General features: G+C 45.7%; 2 protein-coding genes across 4 annotated transcripts; both read left to right on the top strand.

Moving 5' to 3' along the window:
• Positions 1 to 552: 552 nt before the first annotated feature.
• LOC306742899 (kelch repeat and BTB domain-containing protein 8) lies at positions 553 to 3,000 on the top strand (the record flags this gene model as incomplete). The annotated part of the gene is made up of 4 exons (XM_079225351.1): positions 553 to 706; positions 864 to 942; positions 1,185 to 1,412; positions 1,503 to 3,000. 4 exons carry the CDS (start codon positions 553 to 555, stop codon positions 2,998 to 3,000), a joined length of 1,959 nt encoding a protein of 652 aa, XP_079081477.1.
• Positions 3,001 to 6,383: 3,383 nt separating this feature from the next.
• slc5a2 (solute carrier family 5 member 2) lies at positions 6,384 to 12,247 on the top strand. Of its 3 annotated transcripts, none has more exons than XM_079225522.1 (15): positions 6,384 to 6,446; positions 6,547 to 6,618; positions 7,473 to 7,577; positions 7,680 to 7,739; positions 7,834 to 7,938; positions 8,011 to 8,116; positions 8,672 to 8,752; positions 9,763 to 9,992; positions 10,520 to 10,655; positions 10,793 to 10,900; positions 10,989 to 11,139; positions 11,241 to 11,409; positions 11,480 to 11,695; positions 11,804 to 11,939; positions 12,033 to 12,247. In XM_079225522.1, exons 1-15 carry the CDS (start codon positions 6,423 to 6,425, stop codon positions 12,203 to 12,205), a joined length of 1,872 nt encoding a protein of 623 aa, XP_079081648.1. In that variant the 5' UTR covers positions 6,384 to 6,422; the 3' UTR covers positions 12,206 to 12,247. The 3 variants fall into 3 exon arrangements, with proteins under 3 accessions (XP_079081648.1, XP_079081647.1, XP_079081646.1); XM_079225521.1 differs by having other exon boundaries at positions 12,024 to 12,247; XM_079225520.1 differs by having other exon boundaries at positions 11,985 to 12,247.
• The last annotated feature ends 207 nt before the right edge of the window (positions 12,248 to 12,454 follow it).

The raw sequence follows: 12,454 nt of genomic DNA, 5'->3' as shown, positions 1-12,454 counted from the left end.
ACCCCATCAGCTTCACGGTGGAAACTAGAAGAAGAGCAAAGGTAAGGCAACACAGGAATGGGGGTACATCTACAGGATACATGTACCCTCTTAAAATTAAGCTGCATTTAAATTAGTCTGGGAAGCACAAAAAAAAGCATCATAGAGATGCTTTTGGTTCATATCTGGGTCCTATCTATCTACATGGGTACATGCATGTGTTTACATGTAGGCCCGAGCATGCATAAAGGTGCAAAACCTTTTTTCTGTGAACAATGTACTGTACTTGTACATTACATTTAGCTGACAGTAAGTGCATTCAACCATGAGTACAAACTCAAAACGACAAGAATCAAGAAAGTACCATTTCTTCAATAAAGTTTAACTACAAAGTGCTATCAGTAAGTGCCATTTAAGTGCTACTAAGGTGTAGTCAAAGAAGATGTGTTTTTAGTTCGCGACGGAAGATGTAGAGACTTTCTGCTGTCCTGATGTCAATGGGGAGCTCATTCCTCCATTGAGGAGCCAGGACAGCAAACAAAACAAAAAACTTTGTTGAGTGTTTCCCTTCAGATGAACGCTGTGCGGGGCGGGACGGTCACCTGGCGTCCCCAGCCGTGGCAGGACGGGGACGGGGGAGGAGGAGAACCTCTGTCGGACAGCGACTCGGAAGAGGAGGACTTCCCCGACGACAGCACCACGCCGCTGGGAGACTACATCACACATGGTGGGAGAGAGAGAGAGAGAGAGAGAGAGAGAGAGAGAGAGAGAGAGAGAGAGAGAGAGAGAGAGAGAGATCTGGAAACCAGTCTTGCTCCGTCGAATACATACTCAACCCTCCTCTCTCTTCCTGTCCATTCTCTTTCCGCTGTGTGTGTTTTTAGGACTGAAGCAGCTCCTGGATGCTCAGCAGCTGTGTGATGTCACTCTACTTGTCGAGGGAAAGAAGTTCATGTGTCACAGGTATGACAGCCATAATTAACAGAAAAAATAATGCATGAAACAGAGAACATTTTGAACCAGAACCACCAAATATTTCACGAATAAATGAGAATTAATTCGGTATTCAAATTATCATGCGATTTATGATGATGTGGCACCGATGCATCTCTGTTTGAGCTGAAAGATCAACAAGACATTTCCGCTGTAAAACGCGGAAATCTCTTCTGCGGTTGACGTGAAACGAGTGTCTTCTCTCCCCTCAGAGTCCTCTTAGCGGCCGTGAGCCCCTACTTTCGGGCCATGTTCACAAGCCCTCTGGTCGAGTCTCGCCTCACTGAGATCCGGCTGGAGGAGGTGACGCCGTCCGTCATGGAGACCGTCATCCAGTTTGTGTACACGGGAGAGGCGGGGCTCTCCCTGGACACGGCCGAGGATCTGTTCGTGGCCGCCAACCGGCTTCAGGTCATGCCCCTTCAGGACCTGTGCTCCAGGTAAATATTCTCAAGAAAAAGTGACAGATGATTAAGTTTACATCTTTATTTATTAGACTTTACAATCACATTTTCTCTCTTTCTCTTTAGGTTTCTGTTTGAGCACCTCTCAGTGGATAACTGCCTGGGGATGTACTCTCTGGCCCGCTCTCACCACGACCAGCTTCTGCTGCGTGCCTCTCTGCGGCTGGTAGCCCAGCACTTCCCCCGGGTGGCCCGGCAGAAGGACTTCCTCCTGCTGGACCACGGCACCTTGGGCAGCCTCCTGGGCTCCGACCGGCTGGGGGTGGACTCGGAAGCGGAGGTGTACGACGCGGCGCGCCGCTGGGCGGAGCACCAACCCTTGGATCGCTACGTCCACATGCCGGCGCTGCTCCACCACCTGCGGCCGGGGCTGCTGTCCCAGGAGGAGAGCCGAAGACTCTGCCAGGAGTTGGGGCCCGCTGCGGCCGGCGAGGGCCTCGGGGGGCCTCTGAGACCACGGGAGGGCATGTTTGAGAAGAAGATCGTATGCGTGGACCTGACGCCTCGGGAAGAGGAGAATGTAGCTGCGAGAGACTACACGGTGGACTGCTTTGACCCTCGGACAGGGAAGTGGGAGAAGTTGGCAGCGCTGGGTTCACTGGTCAGTCCCGGCTGCACGGCTGTAGGGGACCGGCTGTTTGTAGCGGGCGGGATCCTGCGGACGGGCTCCGTGTCTGCAGCCGTGCACGAATACGACGCCGTGTTGGACCGCTGGATAGAGCGGCCTTCCATGGTCCAGCCGCGGGCGATGCTCGGCCTGCTGGGCTGCGGAGACTCTGTCTTTGCCTTGGGGGGTAGCAACCGCTCGGCTCTGCTGGACTCCAGCGAGACCCTGGAGCTCGCCACGCTTCAGTGGGTGCCGGGGCCTCGGTTACCGCTCCCTCTGCGCGCCTTTGCCTGCGCGGCGTTACGCGGGCGCCTTTACCTCCTGGGTGGAACCACGCTTGAACAGAACCGGGCCGTGGTCCACTCGGGGGTGCTCATTTATCACACCCTGACAGACTGCTGGACGCGAGTGGCTCTGGACTCGGGCGCCACCTGTCTCGCCGGAGGGGTAGCGGTGCGAGGAGGCGTGTGCGCCATCGGGGGATACATGAGGGACACGACCAAGTTCCTGGACGGAAACTACACCAATCTGGAGACTTTAGACGCCACTGGGCGCGTGCTGTTTTTCCGAGAGGGCAGGGGGTCCGGGGTGGAGCGGGAGGTGACGGGGGGAGGGGTGATGGTCACCGCGGAGCAGCGGGGAGGCGCGGGTGGCGGGAGCGACCGAGCCCCGAGCCCCGTGGTGTTTCCCGGGCTGCCGCGGCGGATCGCGGCAGGGGGCGTGGCCAGGTGGAAGCGCAGGATTTACGTGCTGGGCGGGGAGAACGGCTCCCGGTTCTACGACAGCGTGTACTGTTGGAAGCCCGGCTGGCGCAGCTGGGTCCAGAGGCGCGAGAAACTCCCAGGGGACACTGGAGGGGTGAGCCAGTTTGGGTGCACCACTTTAAAGTTCCCCAAGAAACACATCCTGTCCAGACTGAGACTAGCCAAAGAAAACTGCAAGAAGGCAGCCGACTAGCTCCACGGGGGACCAATGCGACTGGAGTCAAGTGACGCAGAGACGAGCTCCGGGCTGAGTTTGAATTAGCGCCCCTTTGACCTCATGATGGGTTACAGTCACAAAGGAAGGGACCATTTTACACGATCCGAGTGCAGCCCAGATCAATCCTACGATGGACTGGATGCAGGCAGATCGTATAAAATGTGTTACGGATGCTAGAAGCTGGTTGAAAAGTCAGGGAACATGCACCTGAATGTGACCCAATCCACTACTTGAGAGAACAGTAAGAGAGGAAGAAAAGGGCCTTTTTTTAATTCATTGTTTTCTTAACGTGTCATATTATTTTCAGCTTTTTTATGCTGGCGTAATGTTTTTTTTTTTTTTTCGTTTTCCTCATGGCTGTTTTTGAAAACCTGTTTCAATGCTGTGAATCTTTCAGCGGCGTTTAGTTTAGACACAAGGATACCGGCACGTCTCCGACTACTACGTTCCACTTCATCACCGAAACCGCGTTGTGTTTCTTTTCTCACGTGGGCCTCTAAAGCCTCGTGAAACTGGACTTAAAGGGCTACAGAAATAAACCGCAAAGACGTCCGGTTCAGTCTCATTCGAGGGAGTCGGTCACATGACCATCAGTGGCTCATTTGATCAGGTTCATCGGTCCCAAACACTCGCAGACCAGATTATGTGTCTTTTTTCTTTTTACTTGAATTGTGCTCATGTTCTGCCTCAAAAAAGTGGAACATAGCAGTGGGAGAAATGTGCAAATATAGCTGGATTACACGCACAGGAATCAAAATTGACAGCCAGAACATCTTCAATATTAATATTTATGACGATGTGTGTCAGAAGGGTTTGTTCGATGTGCTGCGAAGAATAAACTTGACCCCCGACCCTCCTTGTGTCTAAACTAGCGCACCTTTCCTGAAGCTTGAAGCCAGGTGAACGGCTGTCTTTACTTGATTCAGCAGCTTCTGTGTTTCAGTTGCTGCAGCCACAGGACTCGTGAATGTGTTCTGCACGGAGGTTTATGGATTATGTGAACGCCTTGAGCAATGCACCTAATTTATTGAAATGTATTTCAAAAGGTTTTTGTTGTTTAAAAGAAAAGCTTAGACCGACCCGTCAAACAGGAGCGGTTGTGTTTTGATCTGAAAGTTGTTTTTTTTGTATTTTATTTGGAAAGTAACTCCATTTTTTTTAATTCTGATTTTATGAAAGGTGAGAAAACTTTCCCACATTGTTTTCTGCTGTAAGCCATTATATTTTCTTCTGTTTTCCTCTCTTATTTATTCACATTGATCAGATCCGGACTCGCCAGCTGTGTCTGTGTTAAACTACCAAACTGGAAAATCTGTGGATATTATCATCTGTCTAACTCCTAAAATGGATTTTACATTTTTTTTTAAATCACTGAAAGATTTCCATGACATTGAAATGAATGGGTTCTAGTTGCCTCGGAGGGCTTTACAATCTGTCCCGGGACCAAAAGCAATAATTTGGTAAGGAAAAAGTATTTTCCCCGTAACGAAATTTGTAAAACAAAAACATTCATGTAGCTCCTCAAAAAAACTTAGATCCGCTGTGTGGTCGGGGTTGTCTCGTAACTCCCCCAGCTATCTCTGAACAGCTTGATTGTGATCTCTGATGTTTTTTTTTTTTTTAACTTTATTTCAGTTGGTTGTTCACTAAACTCTAGGGTTGGGTACCGAGAACCGGTGCCAGTATTGCACCGGTTCCAACACGTCCCGTACCTAGTGGACCGAAAAGCAACGCAGATTTCGCTGCTTCCTTCCGGTGCCTGAGCCGATTTAAATACTTTTTTTTACACTACTCTATAAAGTTGGACGGTATATAGATACTAAAAAGGTAGCGCGGTGCCCGCACGCTAAAAACGATTATTAAAATAGCGCGGATCAGAGCACACTCGCTGCTCTGCTCTCTGTCCGCCTGCATGCAGAGCGGGGCTCGAGGGGGCGGGGCTTCCAGCGCTCACACACACAGTGCGCGCACACAGAGATCGCTGCAGACACGAGCACGAGCTTTTGAACGCCCGTCCTCGGCTTGATGGAACAAATCTCTCCAGTTGATATTAATGATGACGTGTAGTCCAGTAAAGCAGCAGTTTTAGGATCCAACATTGTTTGAGTTCTGTTGCACACGATCCCATCAGGCCATGATGCTTGTGTCTGTTCTTTTTTTAAATATATATTTTTATATTTTGAAGTTAAAAGGTTTGAAGCTGTAGTTTGAAGCGTGTTTTGTATGTACTTATTTATTTACATCTATAGTATACTTTAAACAGTTAATAATATTGTTCAATTTGAAGAAAAAAAATTGCCTTGGCAATAAAAAAGTATCGGTTCAGGCACCGTTTAGGCACCGGTATCGTTTTAAAAGTATCGGTTTAGCACCGGTATCGGAAAAAACCCAAACGATACCCATCCCTACTAAACACAGAGATTCTCATTTTGTTTGGGGAAGACGTGAGCTTCAGTTTGTGTTTGTAAAAATAAATAAATACAAATAATTCACACTGCAGGGCTCCACAGTGGCAGTCGCAGTTTTGAGAAATTGTGCAACATTTCTTAAGTCTTTGTTGTTTTTTATATATAAAAAGAAGAAGCGTGTCACATTTGTGAGATCTTGGGAGGTAAAGTATCCCGTCATCATCATACATGTCACATGTTCACTATAATGTCTTCATAAGGTGACCAAAAAATAATATAAATCATCTTTCGGCAACCGCTACTTTTGAAAGTTGCCGTCGAGCCCTGCATTGTTTCTTTTCCCCCCATTTCCAGTAACACGCTCCGAATGTTCACCTTGAAATGAGCTGTGAAAGGTGACCGTGCACGTGCGTGCGTGTGCACGTTTTCTATGCCGAGGCGTGAATCTGTTTTGTTTTTTTTGCACACTGTGTGTCCGCTCAGAGGTGAAGCCGGCCTCCTTTGTACAACGGGATCCGGTCTGTGAGCTGAAAGGTGGATGTCTTGATGAAAGCAGTGCTGTCAGATGATTAAAGGACTGTTTGCTTACGTGTTTGCCACTTTATTTTATTGTTTTTTATTGTTTTAAACAACTGCAGGAGCTTAACAATGTCCTGCTTTGTCCGACTGACAATATATCCACTTTTTCTTGCATGTAAAATGTTGAAAACCCAGCACAACCACACGGCTGACACCCTGTTTTTCTCAGTTTGGTGTTAATAATTACTCTAATTAATAAACTGCTGACACCGGCCCATTGCCACAGCTCGGCTAAAGTTCTCCCTTGGACTACAGACGCCGGAGATCTTCTCTTGGGCACATCGATGTCTATGTTCAGGTGTTTTTTTCGCAGATAAATCAAAGGTGAATTTAAAAAAAGTAAGTGCAGCGATGGAGAACGGAGTCATCAACAACCCGGCAGACATCACCGTCATTGTTGGATATTTCCTCATGGTCATCAGTGTCGGCATTTGGGTGAGCGAACCTGTAAACGTGAATATGATGCGTGTCGCTTATCAGGAGCGGTGACATTTGGTTTGTGGGGATAATGGTTGTTTCTGTTTCGTGTTTTTAGGCCATGTTTCGCACCAATCGGGGGACAATTGGAGGATATTTCCTGGCAGGGCGCACCATGACCTGGTGGCCGGTGAGCAATATATATATATATATATATATATATATATATATATATATATATATATATATATATATAATAACATAGTCCGGTGGTAGCTTATTATGTAGTTATTGGTCGATAAGAAGTAGAAAGAAATGCAGAAGATGTGCTTGAGGTCATTTGGAAATTGTTATATTATCATGTCATATTTTGTCCACCAGATGGCGCCACCAGAACTATTCTTACACTGTAAAATGTGCCCACTGTATTTACTGTATATATTTATATATTCATTTAAATATGTATATATATATATATATATATGTATTAAAAAATACATGTATATAAAAGAAAATATATATTATATATACAAAAAATATATATATATATAAAATATAAAAAATATATATTTAGATATATATATAGAAATAAATACTCATATTTATATAAATATATACATATATATAATTGTTTATATATATATTAAATATATAAAAAATATATATTTACGATTTATATATAGAAATAAATATATACAGTATAGACTGGGCATATATATATATACACACACACACACACACACACACACATACACACATTTAGAAATCATGCAATCAAGCAGGAGTATTTATTATGGAAGGTTTGACAAAATACCGGTCATGACCGTTTAAGAAACACAATCTTGTGGTTCCTTCCAGAAAAGGGCCAAAATAAGGCAACATTTAAAAACTTAAATAAATAATTTGTCGGATCAATACGCTTCACTCATGCCTGTCTGGTGACGGTCATAATACAGTAACTTACTATCGCTGTACTCCTGAATTAGTTTGGATTTGGTTTCGTCCGTGATTTTATTATTATTATTATTATTATTATTATTTCAGGTTGGTGCATCTCTGTTTGCCAGCAACATTGGCAGTGGTCACTTTGTGGGCTTGGCGGGCACCGGGGCCGCCAGCGGCATCGCCGTGGGCGGGTTTGAGTGGAACGTAAGTCACGCTATAACCTCCCAGCGTGTACAACACATCAATTAATCACCATTTAAAAAACAGAGAACGATCTGCATGAATCCACTCTCGTTCGTCCCTCAGGCTCTGTTCATCGTGCTGCTGCTGGGCTGGTTGTTTGTACCCGTCTACCTCACCGCCGGGGCAAGTAGTTCAGTTTGTACCATCCTGTGTGTGTAACAAATGCACGTTATAATCTGGATTTATGATACGCTTTGTTTCTAACGTTCTGCGTTAGGTGATCACGATGCCACAGTACCTGAAGAAGCGGTTCGGAGGGACCAGGATCAGCCTCTACCTCTCCGTCATCTCTCTGTTCCTCTACATTTTCACCAAGATCTCAGTGAGTCGTCCGGTCTGACCACACAGACTCAAACCATAGTGTCTCTCTCTTCACTCCCCTCTCTCTCTCCAGGTGGACATGTTTTCAGGGGCTGTGTTCATCCAGCAGGCTTTAGGCTGGAACATCTACGTGGCCGTCATCACCCTTCTGTTAATAACGGCCTTGTACACGGTGACAGGTACAGGTTCACTAAGGTCATCTAGAAACTCATTTTAGTTCATTATAGTGGCCCTTCAAACCCTTTAAGCACCCTAGACCCAATTTTGGCTCTAAACCTTTTTTTCTTTTTCCCTGTGTTTGAGTCATCGTAGGAACCCTAAATTACTTCCAATACTTGTTTATTTTATGTATTTGTTCAGCAAAGTATTGGGGAAAAAAATGTATATCTGCAAAAAAGTCACTTTTCAAAGATATTTTGATCATAACTATGAACATCCAGCACGATATGAGCAAGAGTTCCCAAAAAACGCCTCCTTGAGCGATCACTGAGTTTTTCAAACTGTATTATGGTGCCCTAACAACAGCCCACATACTAATAAGACACCTTTTTGAAAAGAGTAGGACCTAAAGGATCAGAATATGCAACAATAATCATAATAGAACACAACATTTGGGTGTTCAAAGGAGTTTCAGTCAAAAAACTGTGTCGTTCGGTTCAAAAATGGAGTTTACGTAAGTACTTAAACTGTGTGTGTGTGTGTGTGTGTGTGTGTGTGTGTGTGTGTGTTACCAGGTGGCCTGGCTGCTCTGATGTACACTGACACGGTTCAGACCTTCGTCATCATCGCCGGGGCCTTCGTCCTCACCGGCTTCTGTAGGTACAAGTCGTGCAGCAGTCACGTGTAACCTTCAGATAGATGTCGTTCGTTCTCTCAGGCGGTCATTGTTTTTGGGCTTCCGTCACGGTCAGTCCCTCCAGGCGTGAACGCTGCGTCGCTCCTCAGCGGCTTCACTGCAGGAAACAGATTAACTCGAGCCGCCAATCATTCACTTCACCGCAGCGTGTGGTACGCTGACGCCGCAGGGCCGCAGAAGACACAACCACCTCCTCCTGCAACTTTATGGATGGTTTTCATATAATGACTGACACTCACTGGTTGGTAGAGGTCATCGATCTTCTGCAATATTATGTTTTCATTTTATAAATAAATATATTTATTTATATATATTTTATTTATTTGTATTTATATATATATATATATATTTATATTAAAATGTATGTATATATTAATATTGTATTTAATATAAAAATATATTTAATACAAATTAATATTGTAAATATATATATATATATTTAAAACATTTATTTAATACATCTTTATGTATATATATTCATATTTTTATTTATATATAATATATATATATTAATTTATATATTTATTTTATTTATATATACACATATTTGTATTTATATTTATATTAAAATGTATGTATATATTAATATTGTATTTAATATAAAAACATTTATATATATTTAAAACATTTATTTTTATTTAATATATGTTTATATAAAAATTATAATATATATATATATAATATATATATATATATATATATATCCCTACAGTAGATTACAAGTCAAAGGAGGAGGCAGTTGAGATAAACAGCCCCCCCCCCTCCCTATGTGAGTTGATGAAGCGTTGACAAGACGCTGCTGACTCAGCAGCTGACTCATATCTTCAGTTAGCATCAGAAGACAAGAGAGAACAAATACAGTGTGTCAACATATTGTGGCAACAGGAACGTCATATAAAGCCTCTCTGCTACCTGAATGTAAGGTGGTTAAAGTGTCCAAACTCAACCTCCTCTTCCTTTCCCTTCTAGCCTTTGCTGAAGTGGGAGGCTACAGCGCTCTGCTGGCCAAATACAGCGCCGCCACGCCCAGTAACTTCTCCTCCATGGACCCCGAGCGCTACAACATCTCCCCGCGCTGCTACACCCCGAGACGGGACGCCTTCAGCCTGCTGAGGGACCCCACCACCGGGGACCTGCCCTGGCCCGGCGTGCTGTTCGGGATCGCTATAGTGGGAGGCTGGTACTGGTGCACAGACCAGGTGAACGTCCCGCCCAAAAAGATTTTGGTTTAGTTTCCTCATGAAGAGAGCTGGTGTTAGTGCATTAACTACACATTTGGCAAGAATTGAATCCAAAATCTGACATTTAAATGTGTTACCTAATCATATAAAAGTTATTATGCCATAGGAATGTGCTTTTTATTTATTTATGTATTAAATTAAGAAAACGGCACTGCAGTGGCAAATTACAGATAGCCTTACCTACGTCTCATGCACTTCCTTATTTCCTGTATTTGAAATAATAATTTTCGCCAATTCTTAAAGATCACGAACAAAACCTGAGAACCATAATCACAAGGAACTCTGTGCATGAATTACAAACCGGAGTGTTTCTGCATGTGGCCTTTATCACAGCCACACCTTTTAGTAAAGGAAGAAGAAGAAACACAATCAAAGAGTTTAGCTTATGCAAATAACATGCAGTCAGCTCAACGTGTTTTTTCCAGTGGCTGCTGGTGGAGTAGATGGATTTCGTTGATGAGCGCAAACGTTGTCTTTGTCTCCAGGTGATAGTCCAGCGGTGCCTCGCAGCTCGTAGTCTGACCCACGTGAAGGCCGGCTGCATCATGTGTGGCTATCTCAAGCTGCTGCCCATGTTCCTCATGGTGTTCCCCGGCATGATCAGCAGGGTCCTCTACCCGGGTCTGCTTCCTCTGAAAGGTTGTACGTTCATCAAGCAAACAGTCGTCATCTTATTGTGTGTGTGTGTGTGTGTGTGTGTGTGTGTGTGTGTGTGTGTGTGTGTGTGTGTGTGTGTGTGTGTGTTCTTCCACCTGTAGATGAGGTGGGCTGTGTCGTGCCCGAGGTGTGTAAGAGGGTGTGTGGGACCGAGGTGGGCTGCTCCAACATCGCCTATCCCAAACTGGTGGTGTCCATCATGCCGAATGGTAAGAACACATCAGTACTACTGTACTAGTAAGAAAATCTTCATTTTCTTTCTTTCATCTTTTTATTCTCCCTTCCTTCTCCCTGCAGGCCTGCGAGGTCTGATGCTGGCTGTGATGCTGGCCGCCCTCATGTCCTCTTTGGCCTCCATCTTTAACAGCAGCAGCACGCTGTTCACCATGGACATCTGGACCCGCATCAGGCCGCAGGCCGCCGAGCGCGAGCTCCTCATCGTGGGCAGGTAAATAACCCCAGAACCTCGGGTGTCTCGTTCTCTTGTGGTACCCAACGTCCAAATTTATACGTGATGCCATCGTTTTTTTCCGCTCTCTCCTCTTTTAGGGTCTGGGTCCTGTGCATCGTCGCCGTCAGTATCTGCTGGATCCCCGTGGTGCAGGCGGCTCAGAGCGGCCAGCTGTTCGATTACATCCAGTCGGTCTCGAGCTATCTGGCTCCGCCCATCGCTTCGGTCTTCTTCCTGGCCGTGTTCGTCAAGAGGGTCAACGAACAGGTGAGATGATCATATTAAATCTTTTTTTTTTACCCCCTGCTGGGATTTGATTCCCCCCACCTGCCTCCAGGGTGCGTTCTGGGGCCTGATCGGCGGCCTGTTGATGGGTCTGTGTCGGATGCTGCCAGAGTTCTGGTTCGGTTCTGGCAGCTGTATTTTCCCGTCTACCTGCCCGTTCTTGGTGTGCGGGATCCACTACCTCCACTTTGCGATCATACTCTTCTTCTGCACCTCCGTGCTGGTGCTGGTGGTCAGCTGCTGCACCCGGCCCATAGAGGATCAACACGTGAGTGACTCCATTAAAGTACATGAAACCACTTGGCGGGGCCCTGAGCTGCGACTGGATTAAGCAAAAACTTACTTAATGAATTGTTTTTCTTCCTCCCGTTTTCAGCTCCATCGTCTGGTGTTCAGCCTGCGTCACTCCAAAGAGGAGAGGGAGGATTTGGACTGGGAGCAAGAGGAGAAAAGAAGACGAGCCCGGAGAGAAGCTGAGGAGAGGAGGAGGGAGAGGGAGAATAACGACGCAGGTAAGAAACGAATAAAGAACGTCACCGCCACATAGATAAACTGAGAAAGTACTAACTGCTCTCTCGTCCTCTCGGTGGCGGAAGAGGGAGAAGAGCCTGGCATCTGTCGGTTCTGTGGCTGCTCCCCGGCCCACGAGCAGGACCCGCCTGAGGCCCCGGAGAAGCTGCCCGACATCAGCGAGGACCCGGTGTGGAGGAACGCGGTGGACGCCAACGCGCTCATTATGATGGCTGTGGCTGTGTTCATGTGGGGTTACTACGCCTAGCAGTCCCTTAAATGCACATGTGATTTAAGTTCAACTTTGTTGGGAGGATTCAGGAACAGTGGCGCCACCTGTTGCCAATTACTTGTCTCTACAAGGCAGATGTCACAATTCAATTGAAATAAGCAGCACTACTTCTCTGTAGAGCACAATGGGGGATTTTAATGCGTCTGTAATGCAGTCTTAAAAATGTTTTGTTGGGTTAGAATACCATTACTGTATACGGTTACATGTTGATTCAATCTGCGCCTG

Source organism: Taurulus bubalis, assembly GCF_910589615.1.
Source record: "Taurulus bubalis genome assembly, chromosome: 10".
Lineage (NCBI taxonomy): Eukaryota > Metazoa > Chordata > Actinopteri > Perciformes > Cottidae > Taurulus > Taurulus bubalis.
This window is presented reverse-complemented; position numbering and strand designations above follow the sequence as displayed.